The sequence below is a fragment of the Oncorhynchus mykiss genome, chromosome 14, assembly GCF_013265735.2.
Source record: "Oncorhynchus mykiss isolate Arlee chromosome 14, USDA_OmykA_1.1, whole genome shotgun sequence".
NCBI lineage: Eukaryota > Metazoa > Chordata > Actinopteri > Salmoniformes > Salmonidae > Oncorhynchus > Oncorhynchus mykiss.
Window position 1 is genome coordinate 33,117,844 of NC_048578.1, and position 23,291 is coordinate 33,141,134.

The 23,291-nt window shown below is 43.3% G+C and overlaps 1 protein-coding gene across 3 annotated transcripts in view; it reads right to left on the reverse strand.

The window, feature by feature from the left end:
* Positions 1 to 23,291, reverse strand: part of LOC110515721 (neuroligin-3) — a 450,353-nt gene that overhangs the window by 226,876 nt on the left and 200,186 nt on the right. For all 3 annotated transcript variants that reach the window (XM_036943365.1, XM_036943364.1, XM_036943363.1), the window contains one exon: positions 16,337 to 16,486. In XM_036943365.1, coding sequence (XP_036799260.1) covers positions 16,337 to 16,486 — 150 coding nt within the window. The remainder of the gene's footprint in view (positions 1 to 16,336; positions 16,487 to 23,291) is intronic.

Consider the following 23,291-nt stretch of genomic DNA (forward strand, 5'->3'; position numbering starts at 1 on the left):
GGTGTATACATTACAGTGGGTGTATTCATTACAGTGGGTGTATACATTACAGTGCGTGTAATCCCCTACAGTGGGTGTATTCATTACAGTGGGTGTATACATTACAGTGGGTGTATCCCCTACAGTGGGTGTATCCATTACAGTGGGTGTATTCATTACAATGAGGGTATCCCCTACAGTGGGTGTATCAACTACAGTGGGTGAATTCATTACAGTGGGTGTATCCCCTACAGTGGGTGTATTCATTACAGTGGGTGTATCCACTACAGTGGATGTATACATTACAGTGGGTGTATCCATTACAGTGGGTGTATCCACTACAGTGGGTGTATCCATTACAGTGCGTGAATCCACTACAGAGGGTGTATCCAATACAGTGGGTTATTCACTGCAGTGGGTGTATACATTACAGTGGGTGTATACATTACAGTGGGTGTATCCCCTACAGTGGGTGTATTCATTACAGTGGGTGTATCCATTACAGTGGGTGTATTCATTACAGTGGGTGTATTCATTACAGTGGGTGTATTCATTACAGTTGGTGTATCCACTACAGTGGGTGTATACATTACAGTGGGTGTATCCCCTACAGTGGGTGTATACATTACAGTGGGTGTATCCATTACAGTGGGTGTATTCATTACAGTGGGTGTATCCACTACAGTGGGTGTATCCATTACAGTGGGTGTATTCATTACAGTGGGTGTATCCACTACAGTGGGTGTATCCATTACAGTGGGTGTATACATTACAGTGGGTGTATCAATTACAGTGGGTGTATCCCCTACAGTGGGTGTATCCCCTACAGTGGGTGTATACATTACAGTGCGTGTATCCCCTACAGTGGGTGTATACATTACAGTGGGTGTATCTCCTACAGTGGGTGTATACATTACAGTGCGTGTATCCCCTACAGTGGGTGTATACATACAGTGGGTGTATACATTACAGTGGGTGTATACATTACAGTGGGTGTATGCCCTTCAGTGGGTGTATTCCCTACAGTGGGTGTATCCATTACAGTGGGTGTATTCATTACAGTGGGTGTATTCATTACAGTGGGTGTATACATTACAGTGGGTGTATCCCCTATAGTGGGTGTATCCCCTACAGTGGGTGTATTCATTACAGTGGGTGTATTCATTACAGTGGGTGTATCCACTACAGTGGGTGTATACATTACAGTGGGTGTATACATTACAGTGGGTGTATCTCCTACAGTGGGTGTATCCCCTACATTGGGTGTATTCATTACAGTGGGTGTATCCATTACAGTGGGTGTATACATTACAGTGGGTGTATCCCCTACAGTGGGTGTATCCCCTACAGTGGGTGTATCCCCTACAGTGGGTGTATTCATTACAGTGGGTGTATCCCCTACAGTGGGTGTATTCATTACAGTGGGTGTATTCATTACAGCGGGTGTATTCATTACAGTGGGTGTATACATTACAGTGGGTGTATCCCCTACAGTGGGTGTATTCATTACAGTGGGTGTATCCCCTACAGTGGGTGTATACATTACAGTGGGTGTATTCATTACAGTGGCTGTATCCCCTACAGTGGGTGTATTCATTACAGTGGGTGTATTCATTACAGGGGGTGTATACATTACAGTGGGTGTATTCATTACAGTGGCTGTATCCCCTACAGTGGGTGTATTCATTACAGTGGGTCTATATGGCATATGGAGACATATTCCTAACTAGAGTACGGAGTCCTGCCCTCCAACCCGCCCAAGATTGAACCCCATCTGTGCAAAAGCCCACCATTCGATCCCATATGGAATCAGTGTTTCATCAACATGGCCACGCAGCACACTAGACAGCCAATATGGAATCTGTTTATCATCAATATGGCCACGCATCACACTGAACATCCCCTATGGAATCTGTTTGTCATTAATATGGCCACGCATCACACTGAACATCCCCTATGGAATCTGTTTATCATCAATATGGCCACGCATCACACTGAACATCCCCTATGGAATCTGTTTATCATCAATATGGCCACGCATCACACTGAACATCCAATATGGAATCTGTTTATCATCAATATGGCCACGCATCACACTGAACATCCCCTATGGAATCTGTTTATCATCAATATGGCCACGCATCACACTGAACATCCAATATGGAATCTGTTTATCATCAATATGGCCACGCATCACACTGAACATCCAATATGGAATCTGTTTATCATCAATATGGCCACGCATCACACTGAACATCCCCTATGGAATCTGTTTATCATCAATATGGCCACGCATCACACTGAATATCCAATATGGAATCTGTTTATCATCAATATGGCCACGCAGCACACTGAATATCCAATATGGAATCTGTTTATCATCAATATGGCCACGCAGCACACTGAATATCCAATATGGAATCTGTTTATCATCAATATGGCCACGCAGCACACTGAACATCCCCTATGGAATCTGTTTATCATCAATATGGCCACGCAGCACACTGAATATCCAATATGGAATCTGTTTATCATCAATATGGCCACGCAGCACACTGAACATCCCCTATGGAATCTGTTTATCATCAATATGGCCACGCATCACACTGAACATCCCCTGTGCCGTTTCATGCTCAGAAATCATGAGACAGAACAGTATATCCTCATCAATAGAACCCCCCCCCCCCCCCCAACATGTATTGCTAAAAAGGCAATACAATGGGATCTTCGCGCTCACACCTAACGTCCATTTGGAGAGCATGAGCTGGGCAGTATGAGTCGTTCAGTCAGTTTCCTCGTCTCTGCATGCCTGGCAGATAGCTCAGCTTGGATGTCGGCCCACCACCTCACGCTCAACCTCGACAGGAGCTTCTCTTCCTTCCAGGCAAGCCCTGCCCGCTCTCCATTACGACTGACAACTCCACAGTGTCGCCCTCCCAGAGTGCAATGAACCTTGGCAACAACCTGTCGTTCTCGCTCCTGCAGGTTCAACATCCGTACAGTACGACCCTTCCTCACACAGGAAGAGGAACATCCGTACAGTACGACCCTTCCTCACACAGGAAGAGGAACATCCGTAGAGTACGACCCTTTCTCACACAGGAAGCAGCGCAGGTCCTAATCCAGGCACTTGTCCTCTCCCGTCTGGACTACTGAAACTCACTGTTCCCTGCTTGTGCCATCAAACCCCTGCAACTTATCCAGAACACTGCAGCCCGCCTGGTTTTCAACCTCCCCATGTCTCCCTGCTGCTCTGCACACTCCACTGGCTCGCATCCACTACAAGACCATGGTGCTTGACTACGGAGCCACTTCCTACCTTCCAGAGGATTTTGGAAATTCTTTTAAAATATTTTTTAGACTCCTAGTTTGTGAGCCGCTGCTCTCAATTCTGCACCTGGACGCCAGTTCCACTACTTTTCACATTGTTCCCCTCTAATCAGGGGTTGATTGATACATGGCACACCAGGTGGGTGCAATTCATTATCAGGTAGAACAGAAAACCAGAATTTCTCCAAAGTTGAATACCCTTATTCTAGTGGATAGATTTTTTAAAAATTTTTGTATCCTTTACAATTTAGTCATTTAGCAGACACTCTTATCCAGAGTGACTTTCAGTAGTTACTGCATACGTTTTCACATTGGTCCCCCATGGGAATTGAACCCACAACCATGGCACTGCAAGTGCCACCCTCTACCAAATGAGCCACACAAGACCACACTAATTAAATGTTAATTACAGGTTTAACATTTAAAACCTAATGAATGGGGAGACACCACTGTGGTCCAGTTGGTATGGAGACACCACTGTGGTCCAGTTGGCATGGAGACACCACTGTGGTCCAGTTGATATGGAGACACCACTGTGGTCCAGTTGATATGGAAACACCACTGTGGTCCAGTTGATATGGAGACACCACTGTGGTCCAGTTGATATGGAGACACCACTGTGGTCCAGTTGATATGGAGACACCACTGTGGTACCATTCATATGGAGACACCACTGTGGTCCAGGTGATATGGAGACACCACTGTGGTCCAGTTGATATGGAGACACCACTGTGGTCCAGTTGATATGGAGAACACACTAAGTGAGACCCTAATGCTACACCGTGGAATCAACTGAACTCAGAGGTGTTGTTTATTTACAGAAATACAATCTTGTTTCCTCCCCCAGCCCATTGATTGCTGTGTGACCCTGACAGTGTGTGTGTGTGTGTGTGTGTGTGTGTGTGTGTGTGTGTGTGTGTGTGTGTGTGTGTGTGTGTGTGTGTGTGTGTGTGTGTGTGTGTGTGTGTGTGTGTCTGTGTGTGTGTGTGTGTGTGTGTGTGTGTGCGTCTGCATGTGTGTGTGCGTCCCTATGTGTGTCCACGTGGTTCTTTAATCCTAGGTTGCAGTGTCTCTTTAATGATGTGTAATGAGTGGCAGTCAGAGGGGAGTATCTTGTATCACTGCTCTTTACTCATATAATTAGTCACTGGCTCTGCCAATTTCCTCCTCCCACAGGGAAAGACTTAATTACTGTTTCTAAATGTATAACAAATGTACAAAGGCTCAGACTTCTGCCAAAACCCAAGGTCAGGACTCTTCATCTCAGCCAACTGTTACAGCAGAGGACCAGGATGTACAACTTGATTTCCTACTTATATTTGTATTGAACCTTAATTTCCCCTGGTTAGTCTGGAGATACAATCTATTTTTACAAGAGAGACCTTGACCTGTACTGGTAGTGATGGTCTGGTTTGTCCTCCAATATATTCTGATGTCTATCTATGATGTCTCTCTGGTCTAAAATCATCTCAAATAATACAATCAAAACAGAATCAACATTTTAAAATGAGGTATGTTTTATTCAACATCTTTGTGATTGAGGACCAATCACATTTGTTTCTGATCAGGATTCACTGGTTTCAGGAACCAACCAAAGCTTAGGGAGAGAGGCATGGTCCTCTTTAGATGAAGTCTCTATGATCTAAGCCTTAAATAATGAAACCATCAAATTGCCTATATTCACTACACTGTAGTGTGTTTCCAGTCCCACACAAGTAGAGTTTGGTGATTCCAATAACATAACATTTCCTAAATCCTGCACATTATGCAGTCATATAATCCTGTCCTTACTGCCCTGTTCCGTATTTTTATGTTACCTTTATTTAACTAGGCAAGTCAGTTAAGAAAAAAGTATTATTTGCAATGACAGCCTAAGAACTGTGGGTTAACTGCCAGGAAGACAGAATTGTCAGTTTATGGATTCGTTCTTGCAAACTTACGGTTACTAGTCCAACGCTTTAACTACTAGGCTACCTTAATGCCCTGTACTCTACCTTACAACCCTGTACTCTACCTTAATGCCCTGTACTCTACCTTACTACCCTGTACTCTACCTTAACACCCTGTACTCTACCTTAATGCCCTGTACTCTACCTGAATGCCCTGTACTCTACCTTACTACCCTGTACTCTACCTTAATGCCCTGTACTCTACCTTACTAGCCTGTACTCTACCTTAATGCCCTGTACTCTACCTTAATGCCCTGTACTCTACCTTAATGCCCTGTACTCTACCTTAATGCCCTGTACTCTACCTTAATGCCCTGTACTCTACCTTACTACCCTGTACTCTACCTTAATGCCCTGTACTTTACCTTACTACCCTGTACTCTACCTTGATGCCCTGTACTCTACCTTACTACCCTGTACTCTACCTTAATGCCCTGTACTCTACCTTAATGCCCTGTACTCTACCTTAATGCCCTGTACTCTACCTTACTACCCTGTACTCTACCTTAATGCCCTGTACTCTACCTTACTACCCTGTACTCTACCTTAATGCCCTGTACTCTACCTTACTACCCTGTACTCTACCTTAATGCCCTGTACTCTACCTTAATGCCCTGTACTCTACCTTACTACCCTGTACTCTACCTTAATGCCATGTACTCTACCTTACTACCCTGTACTCTACCTTACTACCCTGTACTCTACCTTAATGCCCTGTACTCTACCTTACTAGCCTGTACTCTACCTTAATGCCCTGTACTCTACCTTAATGCCCTGTACTCTACCTTGATGCCCTGTACTCTACCTTAATGCCCTGTACTCTACCTTACTACCCTGTACTCTACCTTAATGCCCTGTACTCTACCTTAATGCCCTGTACTCTACCTTAATGCCCTGTACTCTACCTTAATGCCCTGTACTCTACCTTACTACCCTGTACTCTACCTTAATGCCCTGTACTTTACCTTACTACCCTGTACTCTACCTTGATGCCCTGTACTCTACCTTACTACCCTGTACTCTACCTTAATGCCCTGTACTCTACCTTAATGCCCTGTACTCTACCTTAATGCCCTGTACTCTACCTTACTACCCTGTACTCTACCTTAATGCCCTGTACTCTACCTTACTGCCCTGTACTCTACCTTAATGCCCTGTACTCTAACTTACTACCCTGTACTCTACCTTAATGCCCTGTACTCTACCTTAATGCCCTGTACTCTACCTTACTACCCTGTACTCTACCTTAATGCCCTGTACTCTACCTTACTACCCTGTACTCTACCTTACTACCCTGTACTCTACCTTACTACCCTGTACTCTACCTTAATGCCCTGTACTCTACCTTAATGCCCTGTACTCTACCTTAATGCCCTGTACTCTACCTTACTACCTACCCTGTACTCTACCTTAATGCCCTGTACTCTACCTTAATGCCCGGTACTCTACCTTACTACCCTGTACTCTACCTTAATGACCTGTACTCTACCTTAATGCCCGGTACTCTACCTTAATGCCCTGTACTCTACCTTAATGCCCTGTACTCTACCTTAATGCCCTGTACTCTACCTTAATGCCCGGTACTCTACCTTACTACCCTGTACTCTACCTTAATGCCCTGTACTCTACCTTAATGCCCGGTACTCTACCTTAATGCCCTGTACTCTACCTTAATGCCCTGTACTCTACCTTAATGCCCTGTACTCTACCTTACTACCCTGTACTCTACCTTAATGCCCTGTACTCTATCTTAATGCCCGGTACACTACCTTAATGCCCTGTAATCTACCTTAATGCCCTGTACTCTACCTTAATGCCCGGTACTCTACCGTAATGCCCTGTAATCTACCTTAATGCCCTGTACTCTACCTTAATGCCCTGTACTCTACCTTAACGCCCTGTACTCTACCTTAATGCCCTGTACTCTACCTTAATGCCCTGTACTCTAACTTAATGCCCGGTACTCTACCTTACTACCCTGTACTCTACCTTAATGCCCTGTACTCTACCTTACTACCCTGTACTCTACCTTAATGCCCTGTACTCTACCTTAATGCCCGGTACTCTACCTTAATGCCCTGTACTCTACCTTAATGCCCGGTACTCTACCTTAATGCCCTGTAATCTACCTTAATGCCCTGTACTCTACCTTAATGCCCTGTACTCTACCTTAATGCCCTGGACTCTACCTTAATGCCCTGGACTCTACCTTACTACCCTGTACTCTACCTTACTACCCTGTACTCTACCTTAATGCCCTGTACTCTACCTTAATGCCCTGTACTCTACCTTAATGCCCTGTACTCTACCTTAATGCCCTGTACTCTACCTTAATGCCCTGGACTCTACCTTACTACCCTGTACTCTACCTTAATGCCCTGTACTCTACCTTAATGCCCGGTACTCTACCTTAATGCCCTGTACTCTACCTTAATGCCCTGTAATCTACCTTAATGCCCTGTACTCTACCTTAATGCCCTGTACTCTACCTTAATGCCCGGTACTCTACCTTAATGCCCTGTAATCTACCTTAATGCCCTGTACTCTACCTTAATGCCCTGGATTCTACCTTAACGCCATCTAATCTTATATTAAACATTTATATTGACACCACACTCCACAAAGGTCCTGCAGGCTCTAGTTTATTCTTATCTTGATTATTGTCCAGCCACATGGAGAAATCAAATCAAATCAAATTCTATTTGTCACATACACATGGTTAGCAGATGTTAATGTGAATGTAGCGAAATGCTTGTGCTTCCATTTCCGACAATGCAGTAATATCCAACGAGTAATCTAACCTAACAATTTCACAACAACTACCTTATACACACAAGTGTAAAGGAATGAAGAATATGTACATAAAGATATATGAATGAGTGATGGTACAGAACGGCATAGGCAAGATGCAGTAGATGGTATCGAGTACAGTATATACATATGAGATGAGTAATGTAGGGTATGCACACATTATATAAAGTGGCATTGTTTAAAGTGACTAGTGATACATTTATTCCATCAATTTTTCCAATATTAAAGTGAAAAAAATGGATGTAATAAATGTATCACTAGCCGTATCACTTCGGCTAGTGATACACTAAATGTATCACTAGCCGAAGCCAAAAAAGTCATAGTTAAGCTGCAGCTGACCCAGAACAGAGCGGCACGTCTTGTTCTTCATTGCAATCTGAGGGCTGATATATAATCTATGCATGCCAGTCTCTCTTGGCTGAGAGTTGAGGAGCGACTGACTGCATCACTTCTTTTTAGAAGAAACAGAAGAAACATGAATGTGTTGGAAATGTCGAATTGTTTGCTTAGTCACCGACACACACATTTACCCCACCCCACCAGACATGCCACCAGGGGTCTTTTCACTGTCCCCAGGTCCAGGACAAATTCAAGAAAATGTGCAGTATTAAACAGAACCATGAATGCATGGAATCTAATAAACATATATATATGCAGCATAAGTGAACAGTAAAACCTGGATTAAAAAACAAATAAAGCAACACCTCGTGGCACAACGCCTCTCCACCATGTGACCTACTTGTTGTGTGTATGAACTGACATGTGACCTACTGGTTGTGTGTATGAACTGACATGTGACCTACTGGTTGTGTGTATGAACTGACATGTGACCTACTTGTTGTGTGTATGAACTGACATGTGATCTACTGGTTGTGTGTATGAACTGACATGTAACCTACTGGTTGTGTGTATAAACTGACATGTGACCTACTTGTTGTGTGTATGAACTGACATGTGATCTACTTGTTGTGTGTATGAACTGACATGTGATCTACTTGTTGTGTGTATGAACTGACATGTGATCTACTTGTTGTGTGTATGAACTGACATGTGATCTACTTGTTGTGTGTATGAACTGACATGTGATCTACTTGTTGTGTGTATGCACTGACATGTGATCTACTGGTTGTGTGTATGAACTGACATGTGATCTACTTGTTGTGTGTATGAACTGACATGTGATCTACTGGTTGTGTGTATGAACTGACATGTGATCTACTTGTTGTGTGTATGAACTGACATGTGATCTACTTGTTGTGTGTATGAACTGACATGTGATCTACTTGTTGTGTGTATGAACTGACATGTGATCTACTTGTTGTGTGTATGAACTGACATGTGATCTACTTGTTGTGTGTATGAACTGACATGTGATCTACTGGTTGTGTGTATGAACTGACATGTGATCTACTGGTTGTGTGTATGAACTGACATGTGATCTACTTGTTGTGTGTATGAACTGACATGTGATCTACTTGTTGTGTGTGTACTGACATGTGATCTACTGGTTGTGTGTGTACTGACATGTGATCTACTGGTTGTGTGTATGAACTGACATGTGATCTACTGGTTGTGTGTATGAACTGACATGTGATCTACTTGTTGTGTGTATGAACTGACATGTGATCTACTTGTTGTGTGTATGAACTGACATGTGATCTACTTGTTGTGTGTATGAACTGATATGTGATCTACTTGTTGTGTGTATGAACTGACATGTGATCTACTGGTTGTGTGTATGAACTGACATGTGATCTACTGGTTGTGTGTATGAACTGACATGTGATCTACTTGTTGTGTGTATGAACTGACATGTGATCTACTTGTTGTGTGTATGAACTGACATGTGATCTACTGGTTGTGTGTATGAACTGACATGTGATCTACTTGTTGTGTATATGAACTGACATGTGATCTACTTGTTGTGTGTATGAACTGACATGTGATCTACTTGTTGTGTGTATGAACTGACATGTGATCTACTTGTTGTGTGTATGCACTGACATGTGATCTACTTGTTGTGTGTATGAACTGACATGTGATCTACTGGTTGTGTGTATGAACTGACATGTGATCTACTTGTTGTGTATATGAACTGACATGTGATCTACTTGTTGTGTGTATGAACTGACATGTGATCTACTTGTTGTGTATATGAACTGACATGTGATCTACTTGTTGTGTGTATGAACTGACATGTGATCTACTTGTTGTGTATATGAACTGACATGTGATCTACTTGTTGTGTATATGAACTGACATGTGATCTACTTGTTGTGTGTATGAACTGACATGTGATCTACTGGTTGTGTGTATGAACTGACATGTGATCTACTTGTTGTGTGTATGAACTGACATGTGATCTACTTGTTGTGTGTATGAACTGACATGTGATCTACTGGTTGTGTGTATGAACTGACATGTGATCTACTGGTTGTGTGTATGAACTGACATGTGATCTACTTGTTGTGTGTATGAACTGACATGTGATCTACTTGTTGTGTGTGTACTGACATGTGATCTACTGGTTGTGTGTGTACTGACATGTGATCTACTGGTTGTGTGTATGAACTGACATGTGATCTACTGGTTGTGTGTATGAACTGACATGTGATCTACTTGTTGTGTGTATGAACTGACATGTGATCTACTTGTTGTGTGTATGAACTGACATGTGATCTACTTGTTGTGTGTATGAACTGATATGTGATCTACTTGTTGTGTGTATGAACTGACATGTGATCTACTGGTTGTGTGTATGAACTGACATGTGATCTACTTGTTGTGTGTATGAACTGACATGTGATCTACTTGTTGTGTGTATGAACTGACATGTGATCTACTTGTTGTGTGTATGAACTGACATGTGATCTACTGGTTGTGTGTATGAACTGACATGTGATCTACTTGTTGTGTATATGAACTGACATGTGATCTACTTGTTGTGTGTATGAACTGACATGTGATCTACTTGTTGTGTGTATGAACTGACATGTGATCTACTTGTTGTGTGTATGCACTGACATGTGATCTACTTGTTGTGTGTATGAACTGACATGTGATCTACTGGTTGTGTGTATGAACTGACATGTGATCTACTTGTTGTGTATATGAACTGACATGTGATCTACTTGTTGTGTGTATGAACTGACATGTGATCTACTTGTTGTGTATATGAACTGACATGTGATCTACTTGTTGTGTGTATGAACTGACATGTGATCTACTTGTTGTGTATATGAACTGACATGTGATCTACTTGTTGTGTATATGAACTGACATGTGATCTACTTGTTGTGTGTATGAACTGACATGTGATCTACTGGTTGTGTGTATGAACTGACATGTGATCTACTTGTTGTGTGTATGAACTGACATGTGATCTACTTGTTGTGTGTATGAACTGACATGTGATCTACTGGTTGTGTGTATGAACTGACATGTAATCTACTTGTTGTGTGTATGAACTGACATGTGATCTACTTGTTGTGTATATGAACTGACATGTGATCTACTTGTTGTGTGTATGAACTGACATGTGATCTACTGGTTGTGTGTATGAACTGACATGTGATCTACTTGTTGTGTGTATGAACTGACATGTGATCTACTTGTTGTGTATATGAACTGACATGTGATCTACTTGTTGTGTATATGAACTGACATGTGATCTACTTGTTGTGTGTATGAACTGACATGTGATCTACTTGTTGTGTGTATGAACTGACATGTGATCTACTTGTTGTGTATATGAACTGACATGTGATCTACTTGTTGTGTATATGAACTGACATGTGATCTACTTGTTGTGTGTATGAACTGACATGTGATCTACTTGTTGTGTATATGAACTGACATGTGATCTACTTGTTGTGTGTATGAACTGACATGTGATCTACTGGTTGTGTGTATGAACTGACATGTGATCTACTTGTTGTGTGTATGAACTGACATGTGATCTACTTGTTGTGTGTAGGTACTGACATGTGATCTACTGGTTGTGTGTATGAACTGACATGTGATCTACTTGTTGTGTGTATGAACTGACATGTGATCTACTTGTTGTGTGTATGAACTGACATGTGATCTACTTGTTGTGTGTAGGTACTGACATGTGATCTACTGGTTGTGTGTATGAACTGACATGTGATCTACTTGTTGTGTGTATGAACTGACATGTGATCTACTTGTTGTGTGTATGAACTGACATGTGATCTACTGGTTGTGTGTATGAACTGACATGTGATCTACTTGTTGTGTGTATGAACTGACATGTGATCTACTTGTTGTGTGTATGTACTGACATGTGATCTACTTGTTGTGTGTATGAACTGACATGTGATCTACTTGTTGTGTGTATGAACTGATATGTGATCTACTTGTTGTGTATATGAACTGACATGTGATCTACTGGTTGTGTGTATGAACTGACATGTGATCTACTTGTTGTGTGTATGAACTGACATGTGATCTACTTGTTGTGTGTATGAACTGACATGTGAAACTGATAGATACACTGTATGTTCATGTTTTAAATGTGTGTCAATTGTAAAGTTTTTTGTCTGTAATGTATTATTTGTTATGTGTCGGACCCCAGTAAGACTAGCTGTCACCATCAGCGTCGACTAATGAGAGTCCTAATATATCACACATACCTGTATAATACACTGAACAACAATATAAACACACCGTGACAGAATGTCAAAGATTTTACTGACTTACAGTTTATATCAGGAAATCAGTCAATGGAAATAAATTCATTCGGCCCTGATCTATGGACTTCACATGACTGGGCAGGGGTTCAGTAATGGGTGTGCCTGGGAGGCTGTGGGCCCACTGCGGACCCACAAAATGGCTTTAATACAGACAGAAATACTCCTCAGCACAACCTCAGACGATCCCACAGGTGAAGAAGCCGTATGTGGAGGTCTTGGGCTTGCGTGGTTACACGTGGTCTGCGGTTGTGAGGCCGGTTGACGTACTGACAAATTCTCTAAAAGGATGTTGGAAGCTGCTTATGATAAATAAATTAACATTCAATTCTCTGGCAACAGTTCTGATGAACATTCCTGCAGTCTGCATGCCAATTGCACGCTCCCTCAAAACTTGAGACATCTGTGGCGTTGTGTTGTGTGACTAAACTGCACATTTTAGAGTGTCCTTTTATTGTCCCCAGCACAAGGTGCACCTGTGTAATGATCATGTTGTTTAATCAGCTTCTTGATATGCCACACCTGTCAGGTGGATGGATTATCTTGGCAAAGGAGAAATGCTCACTAACAGGGATGTAAACACATTTGTACACAACATTTGAGAGAAATAAGCTTTTTTGTGCTTCTGGAACACTTGGGGATCTTTTTATTTCCGCTCATGAAACATGGGACCAACAAGTCACATGGTGCGTTCACAGCCAGCTTATCGTTAACTGTCCATGAGACTGAGTTTGATTTCTCTAGTTTTTATTTGGTTTATAGGAGAGTCTGTAAAAACAGTTTAATATCAGAGAACACAGAGAGGTGGTCAGACCAGAACAAAAACAGACATTATCACACAACATGCATCGCTACCGTTACTTATTTTACAGAATGTCTGTTAGTCTTATCAACGACTCAGTAGAACAGACAACACTCAGACAACACAGTCCTGATGACTGACTCACCTCAATACCCACAGGTGGGTATCTCAGCTCAATACCCACAGGAGTGTATCTCAGCTCAATACTCACAGGTGGGTATCTCAGCTCAATACCCACAGGAGTGTATCTCAGCTCAATACCCACAGGAGTGTATCTCAGCTCAATACCCACAGGTGGGTATCTCAGCTCAATACCCACAGGAGCGTATCTCAGCTCAATACCCACAGGTGGGTATCTCAGCTCAATACCCACAGGTGTTTATCTCAGCTCAATACCCACAGGTGTGTATCTCAGCTCAATACCCACAGGTGTGTATCTCAGCTCAATACCCACAGGTGTGTATCTCAGCTCAATACCCACAGGTGTTTATCTCAGCTCAATACCCACAGGTGTGTATCTCAGCTCAATACCCACAGGTGTTTATCTCAGCTCAATACCCACAGGTGTGTATCTCAGCTCAATACCCACAGGTGTGTATCTCAGCTCAATACCCACAGGTGTGTATCTCAGCTCAATACCCACAGGTGTGTATCTCAGCTCAATACCCACAGATGTGTATCTCAGCTCAATACCCACAGGTGTGTATCTCAGCTCAATACCCACAGATGTGTATCTCAGCTCAATACCCACAGGTGTGTATCTCAGCTCAATACCCATCGTCTAAGACAATCTATTTCTCCTCAGCTTTTTACTCAAAGACACTGGGGAGAAATCTGAGCGCAAACAACAAGGCAACAACAACAACAACAATAGTACTGCTTCCCTGAAAACACCATTATCTATCTACCAATACAAAACCAGGGTGTGTGTGCCTGAGGCCTGTCTGTGTGTTTGTGCGTGTGTATGTGAGAGAGGGAGAGAAAGAAAGCTCTGGTAGTGTGTTAGCTAACAGACTCCATTTTGTATTGCTGCTCGCTGTGACTGTAGTGGTTTTCTAAGAGGAGAATAAGCTGTGAGTCAATGCCCTACCAACAGCCTCTTAGCTTCTCTCTCCATCCTCACTCTCTGCTTCTCTCTCCCTGCTTCTTGCTCTCTCTCTGCCTCTGCTTCCCTCTCCCTCTGCTTCTCTCTCTCTCTATCTGCTTCTCTCCCTCCTCTCTCTCTCTTTCTCTCTTTTCTCTCTCTCTCTCTCTCTCTCTCTCTCTCTCTCTCTGCCTCTCTATATCTCTCCTCCCTTCTCTCTCTCCTTCCTTCCTTCCTTCCTTCCTTCCTTCCTTCCTTCCTTCCTTCCTTCCTTCCTTCCTTCCTTCCTTCCTTCCTTCCTTCCTTCCTTCCTTCCTTCTTCCTCTCTCTCTCTCTCTCTCTCTCTCTCTCTCCTCTCACTGTTTCTCTTTCTCTTTCTCACTGCCTCTCTCTATTGCTCCTTCCTTCCTTCCTTCCTTCCTTCCTCTCTCTCTCTCTCTCTCTCTTTCTCTCTCCTCTCACTGTTTCTCTTTCTCTCCCCCTCTCTCTGCCTCTCTCTCTCCTCCCTTCTCTCACTCTCTCACTCTCTCACTCACTCATCCCCCTTTCTCTCTCCACTCTCTGGTATCACACCTATCCCATCAAGTCTTTGTTTCACTCTCATTACAATAATTTCTTAATTTATTCCGAACCCAGCAATACCTACTCCTCGTTGTATAACAGCAGAGAGCATGGTATCCAACATCAGGTATACAGCATCAAGCAAACACCGTTACATGTTAACGTACGCCTGTCAACAACATACATATCTGGCCTACCAGAGGAGGCTGGTGAGAGGAACTATAGGAGGATGGGTTGAATGTAATGGCTGGAATGGAATCAATGGAACAGAGTCAAACGAGGTTTCCATATGTTTGATGTGTTTGATACCGTTCCATAATTCCATTCCAGTCTTTACAATGAACCCGCTCTCCTATAGCTCCTCTCACCAGCCTCCTCTGTGGAAGACATAGACGTCCAAAATAAACATCCTTAGAAAGCAGCGAGATCCAACAATATGAGCAGATAAACATCCTTAGAAAGCAACGAGATCCAACAATATGAGCAGATAAACATCCTTAGAAAGCAACGAGATCCAACAATATGAGCAGATAAACATCCTTAGAAAGCAACGAGATCCAACAATATCAGCAGAAAAACATCCTTAGAAAGCAACGAGATACAACAATATGAGCAGAAAAACATCCTTAGAAAGCAACGAGATCCAACAATATCAGCAGATAAACATCCTTAGAAAGCAATGAGATACAACAATATGAGCAGATAAACATCCTTAGAAAGCAACAAGATCCAACAATATCAGCAGAAAAACATCCTTAGAAAGCAACGAGATCCAACAATATCAGCAGATAAACATCCTTAGAAAGCAATGAGATACAACAATATGAGCAGATAAACATCCTTAGAAAGCAACAAGATCCAACAATATCAGCAGAAAAACATCCTTAGAAAGCAACGAGATACAACAATATGAGCAGATAAACATCCTTAGAAAGCAGCGAGATCCAACAATATCAGCAGAAAAACATCCTTAGAAAGCAACGAGATCCAACAACATCATGAGAGCTGTGTTGGAAAAGATGTGTGAAGAGGTTAGATGTGGAGCTACTCTGTTTCTGTCCTCCGCTCCAGTAGATGTTACGGACATGAGCGAGAGACGGTTTCTTACCTAGTACTCCGACGCGGTAGTTCAGGGTGATCACGATGACGTTCCCGTAGCTGGCCAGGACGCTCCCGTCGATCATATTCCCGGTCCCCTCCATGTAGGATCCCCCGTGGATGAACACCATCACCGGTTTGGCCCCGGTGTCTCGTATGTCTGGAAGAGTTGTTTACCATTAACACATTCACATTGCCATCCTCTCTCTCGTCCAGAGCAGCACGGGGTTAAACTCAAACACTCAGACAGAGAGCAGTGGGTGAAACACCACAGACACACACAGACACCTCCCAGGTACCAGCTACTCTACGCTGGGATTAAATCTAGGGCTCTGTCCAAAATGGGACACTATTTACTACATAGTGCACTACCTTTGGCCAGGGCCCCTAGACAGAAGTAGTAGACTATATAAGGAACATGATGCCATTTCAGACACACCCCCAAGTCAAAAACCCAGTTTGGATAGAAAAAGATTAGACTATGTCATGATTTGACTTCCATTTCAAGACAGATGAATGTTAAGTCATCATGTCGGGGAAAAGGAGAATCTGTCACCAGTCAACAGCACTTGGGCTGGCGATGTAGCTGGATGTTGTACAGTACCTTAGAATTCTCCTCGGGTGAGTCTAACTACAGCGTTATAATCCAATTGTGTCTTGTTTTGGCCCCCAGGAGGCCAGCTTGCTTCCCAATAAAGAGCATTATCTGTTCTGATGACATACCTGACACCCTAACCTAATAAACACTGCTTATGCCAGCCACTGTTGACAGTAATATGTAACCTAGTCAACTAATAGACACAGCTGTTTGTCTGCTACTGTACATGTTGTATGTACATACAGGATATACTACATGCATATAGTATAATACAGTACAGTATATGAAACAGAATATACTACATGCATATAGTATAATACAGTACAGTACATGAAGGAGAATATACTACATGCATATAGTATAATACAGTACAGTACATGAAGGAGAATATACTACATGCATATAGTATAATACAGTACAGTATATGAAACAGAATATGCTACATGCATATAGTATAATACAGTACAGTACATGAAGGAGAATATACTACATGCATATAGTATAATACAGTACAGTACATGAAACAGAATATACTACATGCATATAGTATAATACAGTACAGTACATGAAACAGAATATACTACATGCATATAGTATAATACAGTACAGTACATGAAACAGAATATACTACATGCATATAGTATAATACAGTACAGTATATGAAATAGAATATACTACATGCATATAGTATAATACAGTACAGTATATGAAACAGAATATACTACATGCATATAGTATAATACAGTACAGTATATGAAACAGAATATACTACATGCATATAGTATAATACAGTACAGTATATGAAACAGAATATACTTCATGCATATAGTATAATACAGTACAGTATATGAAACAGAATATACTTCATGCATATAGTATAATACAGTACAGTATATGAAGCAGAATATACTACATGCATATAGTATAATACAGTACAGTACATGAAGGAGAATATACTACATGCATATAGTATAATACAGTACAGTATATGAAGCAGGATATTATATTGGGGTGGCAGGTAGCCTAGTGGTTTGAGTGTCGAATCCTCGTTCTGCCCCTGAACAAGGCAGTTAACCCTCTGTTCCCCAGTAGGCCGTCATTGAAAATAAGAATTTGTTCTTAACTGACATGCCTAGTTAAATAAAGGTAAAATGAATTGTCTAGTAAATTAATGAGCTAGTGGACAAAGCTAAGCTTGTCTACATGCAGGTCAACTGTAGGCCTAAGTGCTGCTATCAAAGTTAACGTTATCTACTATATTGCAGACCTAGCAGAGGTCTGTGATGCATTTCCATGGCGTATGAAATGTCCCCTCACGTTTAAGTTTTTCAGAATAAGGCTTTGATTCATAGCTTAGTCGGAGCACCTGAGAGATAAAATCATTCTAGAAGCTTAGTGGAAGAAAAAGGCCCCTCTCTCACACTCTCAATGTGTCTCTCACAGGTTCTCTCTCACACTGCCTCCACTATCTCTCTATCTGTCTCTCACGGTTCTCTCTCACACTGCCTCCACTATCTCTCTATCTGTCTCTCACGGTTCTCTCTCACACTGCTTCCCCTATGTTTAACCCCCTCTCTCTCCTCTTCCTCTCTCTCTCCCCTCTTCCTCTCTCTCCTTCCTCTCTCTGCGTCTGTTTACCTGAGCCTTAAGAAAGTTGAGAAAAAGAGCGAGAGAGAGAGAAAGAAAGAAAATGAGAGGGAAAACAGAGAGAGAGAGAGAGAGCCATTGGATTGTAATTCAGAAAGACTATATTGTATTCAGGTTGTCATGGCGACGGCAAGCCGAAATTCAGAATCCTCAAGAAGGGCTAATCAGGGACACCATCCTCCTGAATATAGAGTCTGAATCTATTGCATCTGCTGGAGCACACACACAATCACACACACTACCCACACGCTCCTGTCCTTGTATGGTAAAGGAATTTATTTATGGGTTTCTTCATCTATCTAGCTGGTATCTGGGAGTTATTGGCTAAAAAAACATTTACAAAGCCACACTCCACACAGACACTTAATTCAAACAAGAAGAGGATGAGGAGCAGGAGGAGGCGGAGTAGGAAAAGGAGAGGGAGGAGGAGGAGGAGGAGAAGAGGAAGGAGGAGGAAGAGAGGAGGGAGGAGGAGGAGGAGAAGAGGAAGGAGGAGGAAGAGAGGAGGGAGGAGGAGGAGAAGAGGAAGGAGGAGGAAGAGAGTAGGGAGGAGGAGGAGGAGGAGGAGAAGAGGAAGGAGGAGGAAGAGAGGAGTGAGGAGGAGGAGGAGGAGGAGGAGGTGAGGGAGGAGAAGGAGAAGAGGAAGGAGGAAGGAGGAAGGAGGAGGAGAAGGGGAGGAGTAGGGAGAGGAGGTGTAGAGAAGGAGGAGAGGGAGGAGGAGATGGGGAGAGGGAGGAGGAGGGGAGAGGGAGGAGGAGGAGAGAGGGAGGAGGAAGAGTAGGAGGAGGAGGAGGAAAGGAAGGAGGAGGAGGAGAGGGAGAGGGAGAGGGAGGAGGAGGAGGAGAAGACGGAGGAGAAGGAGGAGGAAGGAGGGAGGAGGAGGAGGAGAGAGGGAGGAGGACGAGGAGGAGAGAGGGAGGAGAGAGGGAGGAGGAGGAGAGGGAGGAGGAGGAGGAGAGAGGGAGGAGGAGGAGAGATGGAGGAGGAGAGGGATGAGGAGAGAGGAAGGGAGAGGAAGGAGGAGGAGGGGGAAAAGGAAGAGGAGGAAGAGAGGGAGGAGGAGGAGGAGGAGGAGGAAAAGAAGGAGTAGGAAGAGGGAGGGAGGAGTAGGAGGAGGGGGAGAAGGAAGAGGAGGAGTAGAGGGAGGGGGAAGAGGAGGAGAGGGAGGGGGAGGAGAGGGAGGGAGGGAGGGAGGAGAAGGAGGAGGAAGAAGAAGAGGGAGGGAGGGAGGGAGGGAGGGAGGGAGGGAGGGAGGGAGGGAGGGAGGGAGGGAGGGAGGGAGGGAGGGAGGGAGGGAGGGGGAAGAGGAGGCAAAGGAGGAGAGGGAGGAGGAGGAGGAGAGAAAGTGGAAGAGGGGGAGAAGGAAGAGGAGGAGGAGAGGGAGGAGGAGGAGGCGGAGGAGGAGAGGGAGAAGGAAGAGGAGGAGGAGGAGGAGAGGGAGGAGAGGGAGGAGGGAGGGAGGGAGGAAGAGGGAGTGAGGGAGGAGGAGGAGGAGGAGGAGGAGGAGGAGGAGGAGAGGGAGGAGGAAGAGGGAGGGAGGGAGGAGGAGGAGGAAGAGGAGGAGGAGAGGGAGGAGAGCGAGGGAGAGGAGGAGAGGGAGGGAGGGAGGAGGAGGAGGAGGGAGGAGGAAGAGAGAGGAGGAGAAGTGAATGCATGGGGTACATAAGCAAGAGAGAAAGAGAGAGAGAACAATCCAGAGCCACACGAGACCCACAGAGGAGCACAGATACAAAGGAAATGGAAAAGAAAGGCAGGCAGGAAAGGAGGAAGGAAGAAGATATAAGAAAAGAGATTAGTCATGTCAATGTTATCGGTTGCCTCTTTTGTTGATTCACATCATGTTCCCATGACTACGGGGTAGATATCACCGTGGGAATGTCAACGTTCCACAACAGTTCACCTGATCTATCGTTGTATTGACCAGATTAGATTGATTACTGATGTGTCACAGATCAGGTGGGATGAATTGTATTTGGTGTCACAGATCAGGTGGGATGAATTGTATTTGGTGTCACAGATCAGATGGGATGTATTGTATTTGGTGTCACAGATCAGATGGGATGTATTGTATTTGGTGTCACAGATCAGATGGATGTATTGTATTTGGTGTCACAGATCAGATGGGATGTATTGTATTTGGTGTCACAGATCAGATGGGATGTATTGTATTTGGTGTCACAGATCAGATGGATGTATTGTATTTGGTGTCACAGATCAGATGGGATGTATTGTATTTGGTGTCACAGATCAGATGGGATGTATTGTATTTGGTGTCACAGATCAGATGGATGTATTGTATTTGGTGTCACAGATCAGATGGATGTATTGTATTTGGTGTCACAGATCAGATGGATGTATTGTATTTGGTGTCACAGATCAGATGGGATGTATTGTATTTGGTGTCACAGATCAGATGGGATGTATTGTATTTGGTGTCACAGATCAGATGGATGTATTGTATTTGGTGTCACAGATCAGATGGGATGTATTGTATTTGGTGTCACAGATCAGATGGGATGAATTGTATTTGGTGTCACAGATCAGATGGGATGTATTGTATTTGGTGTCACAGATCAGGTGGATGTATTGTATTTGGTGTCACAGATCAGATGGGATGTATTGTATTTGGTGTCACAGATCAGGTGGGATGAATTGTATTTGGTGTCACAGATCAGATGGGATGTATTGTATTTGGTGTCACAGACATGAGTGCAGTAATACAGAACATCAGGGATAATGCTCCATTTATATTCCAAGTTAATCTTTCTTTCTTTTTTTTACAGAGAAAAGCATAATCGGTATGGAAGCTTGTTCCTTGCTGCGTCATGTGGCTTTGCGGTACAGTAATGATGTCACTAGTTGATTGTAACCAATGAGGTACACTAAAACCGTCATTAGTATTTGTGACTTAAACCTCATAGATCTCTGTTTTTTGACTCACTATCTCCGGAAGGTAAAAACATAATTAAAACAAATCACACTTTACAATTCATACACAAAGTTCTGTAGGACTGTAGGCTATATGCTGTATGCTAGGGGCAGAAAAGAGAGATTAGGTTAATTACATACCTAATAAACACAATTCATATCTGACAGTGAATATAATGAACATAAAATCTAATTTCACTGTTAACTCAATGACCTGAACAAGGAATAAACATGAAAAAACCAAAGTGCAAAACAATGGCAGATTTTGAAATGTGCTTGATGACACACACGCACGCACACACACACACACACACACACACACACACACACACACACACACACACACACACACACACACACACAAGAAAATACCCTACAGAGAGAGGACAGAGGAGAAAATACCCTACAGAGAGAGAGGACAGAGGAGAAAATACCCTACAGAGAGAGAGGACAGAGGAGAAAATACCCTACAGAGAGAGGACAGAGGAGAAAATACCCTACAGAGAGAGAGGACAGAGGAGAGAATACCCTACAGAGAGAGAGGACAGAGGAGAAAATACCCTACAGAGAGAGAGGACAGAGGAGAGAATACCCTACAGAGAGAGAGGACAGAGGAGAAAATACCCTACAGAGAGAGAGGACAGAGGAGAGAATACCCTACAGAGAGAGAGGACAGAGGAGAAAATACCCTACAGAGAGAGAGGACAGAGGAGAGAATACCCTACAGAGAGAGGACAGAGGAGAAAATACCCTACAGAGAGAGAGGACAGAGGAGAAAATACCCTACAGAGAGAGAGGACAGAGGAGAAAATACCCTACAGAGAGAGGCCAGAGGAGAAAATACCCTACAGAGAGAGGACAGAGGAGAAAATACCCTACAGAGAGAGGACAGAGGAGAGAATACCCTACAGAGAGAGAGGCCAGAGGAGAAAATACCCTACAGAGAGGAGAAAATACCCTACAGAGAGAGGACAGAGGAGAAAATACCCTACAAAGAGGAGAAAATACCCTACAGAGAGAGGACAGAGGAGAAAATACCCTACAGAGAGGAGAAAATACCCTACAGAGAGAGGACAGAGGAGAAAATACCCTACAGAGAGGAGAAAATACCCTACAGAGAGAGGACAGAGGAGAAAATACCCTACAGAGAGAGAGGAGAGAGGAGAAAACACCCTACAGAGAGGAGAAAATACCCTACAGAGAGTAGAAAATACCCTACAGAGAGTAGAAAATACCCTACAAAGAGGAGAAAATACCCTACAGAGAGAGGACAGAGGAGAAAATACCCTACAGAGAGAGAGGCAATAGGAGAAAATAACCTACAGAGAGAGAGGCCAGAGGAGAAAATACCCTACAGAGAGAGGCCAGAGGAGAAAATACCCTACAGAGAGGAGAAAATACCCTACAGAGAGAGGACAGAGGAGAAAATACCCTACAGAGAGGAGAAAATACCCTACAGAGAGAGGACAGAGGAGAAAATACCCTACAGAGAGGACAGAGGAGAAAATACCCTACAGAGAGAGAGGACAGAGAAGAAAATACCCTACAGAGAGAGAGGACAGAGGAGAAAATACCCTACAGAGAGGAGAAAATACCCTACAGAGAGAGGACAGAGGAGAAAATACCCTACAGAGAGGAGAAAATACCCTACAGAGAGAGGACAGAGGAGAAAATACCCTACAGAGAGGACAGATGAGAAAATACCCTACAGAGAGAGAGGACAGAGAAGAAAATACCCTACAGAGAGAGGACAGAGGAGAAAATACCCTACAGAGAGAGAGGACAGAGAAGA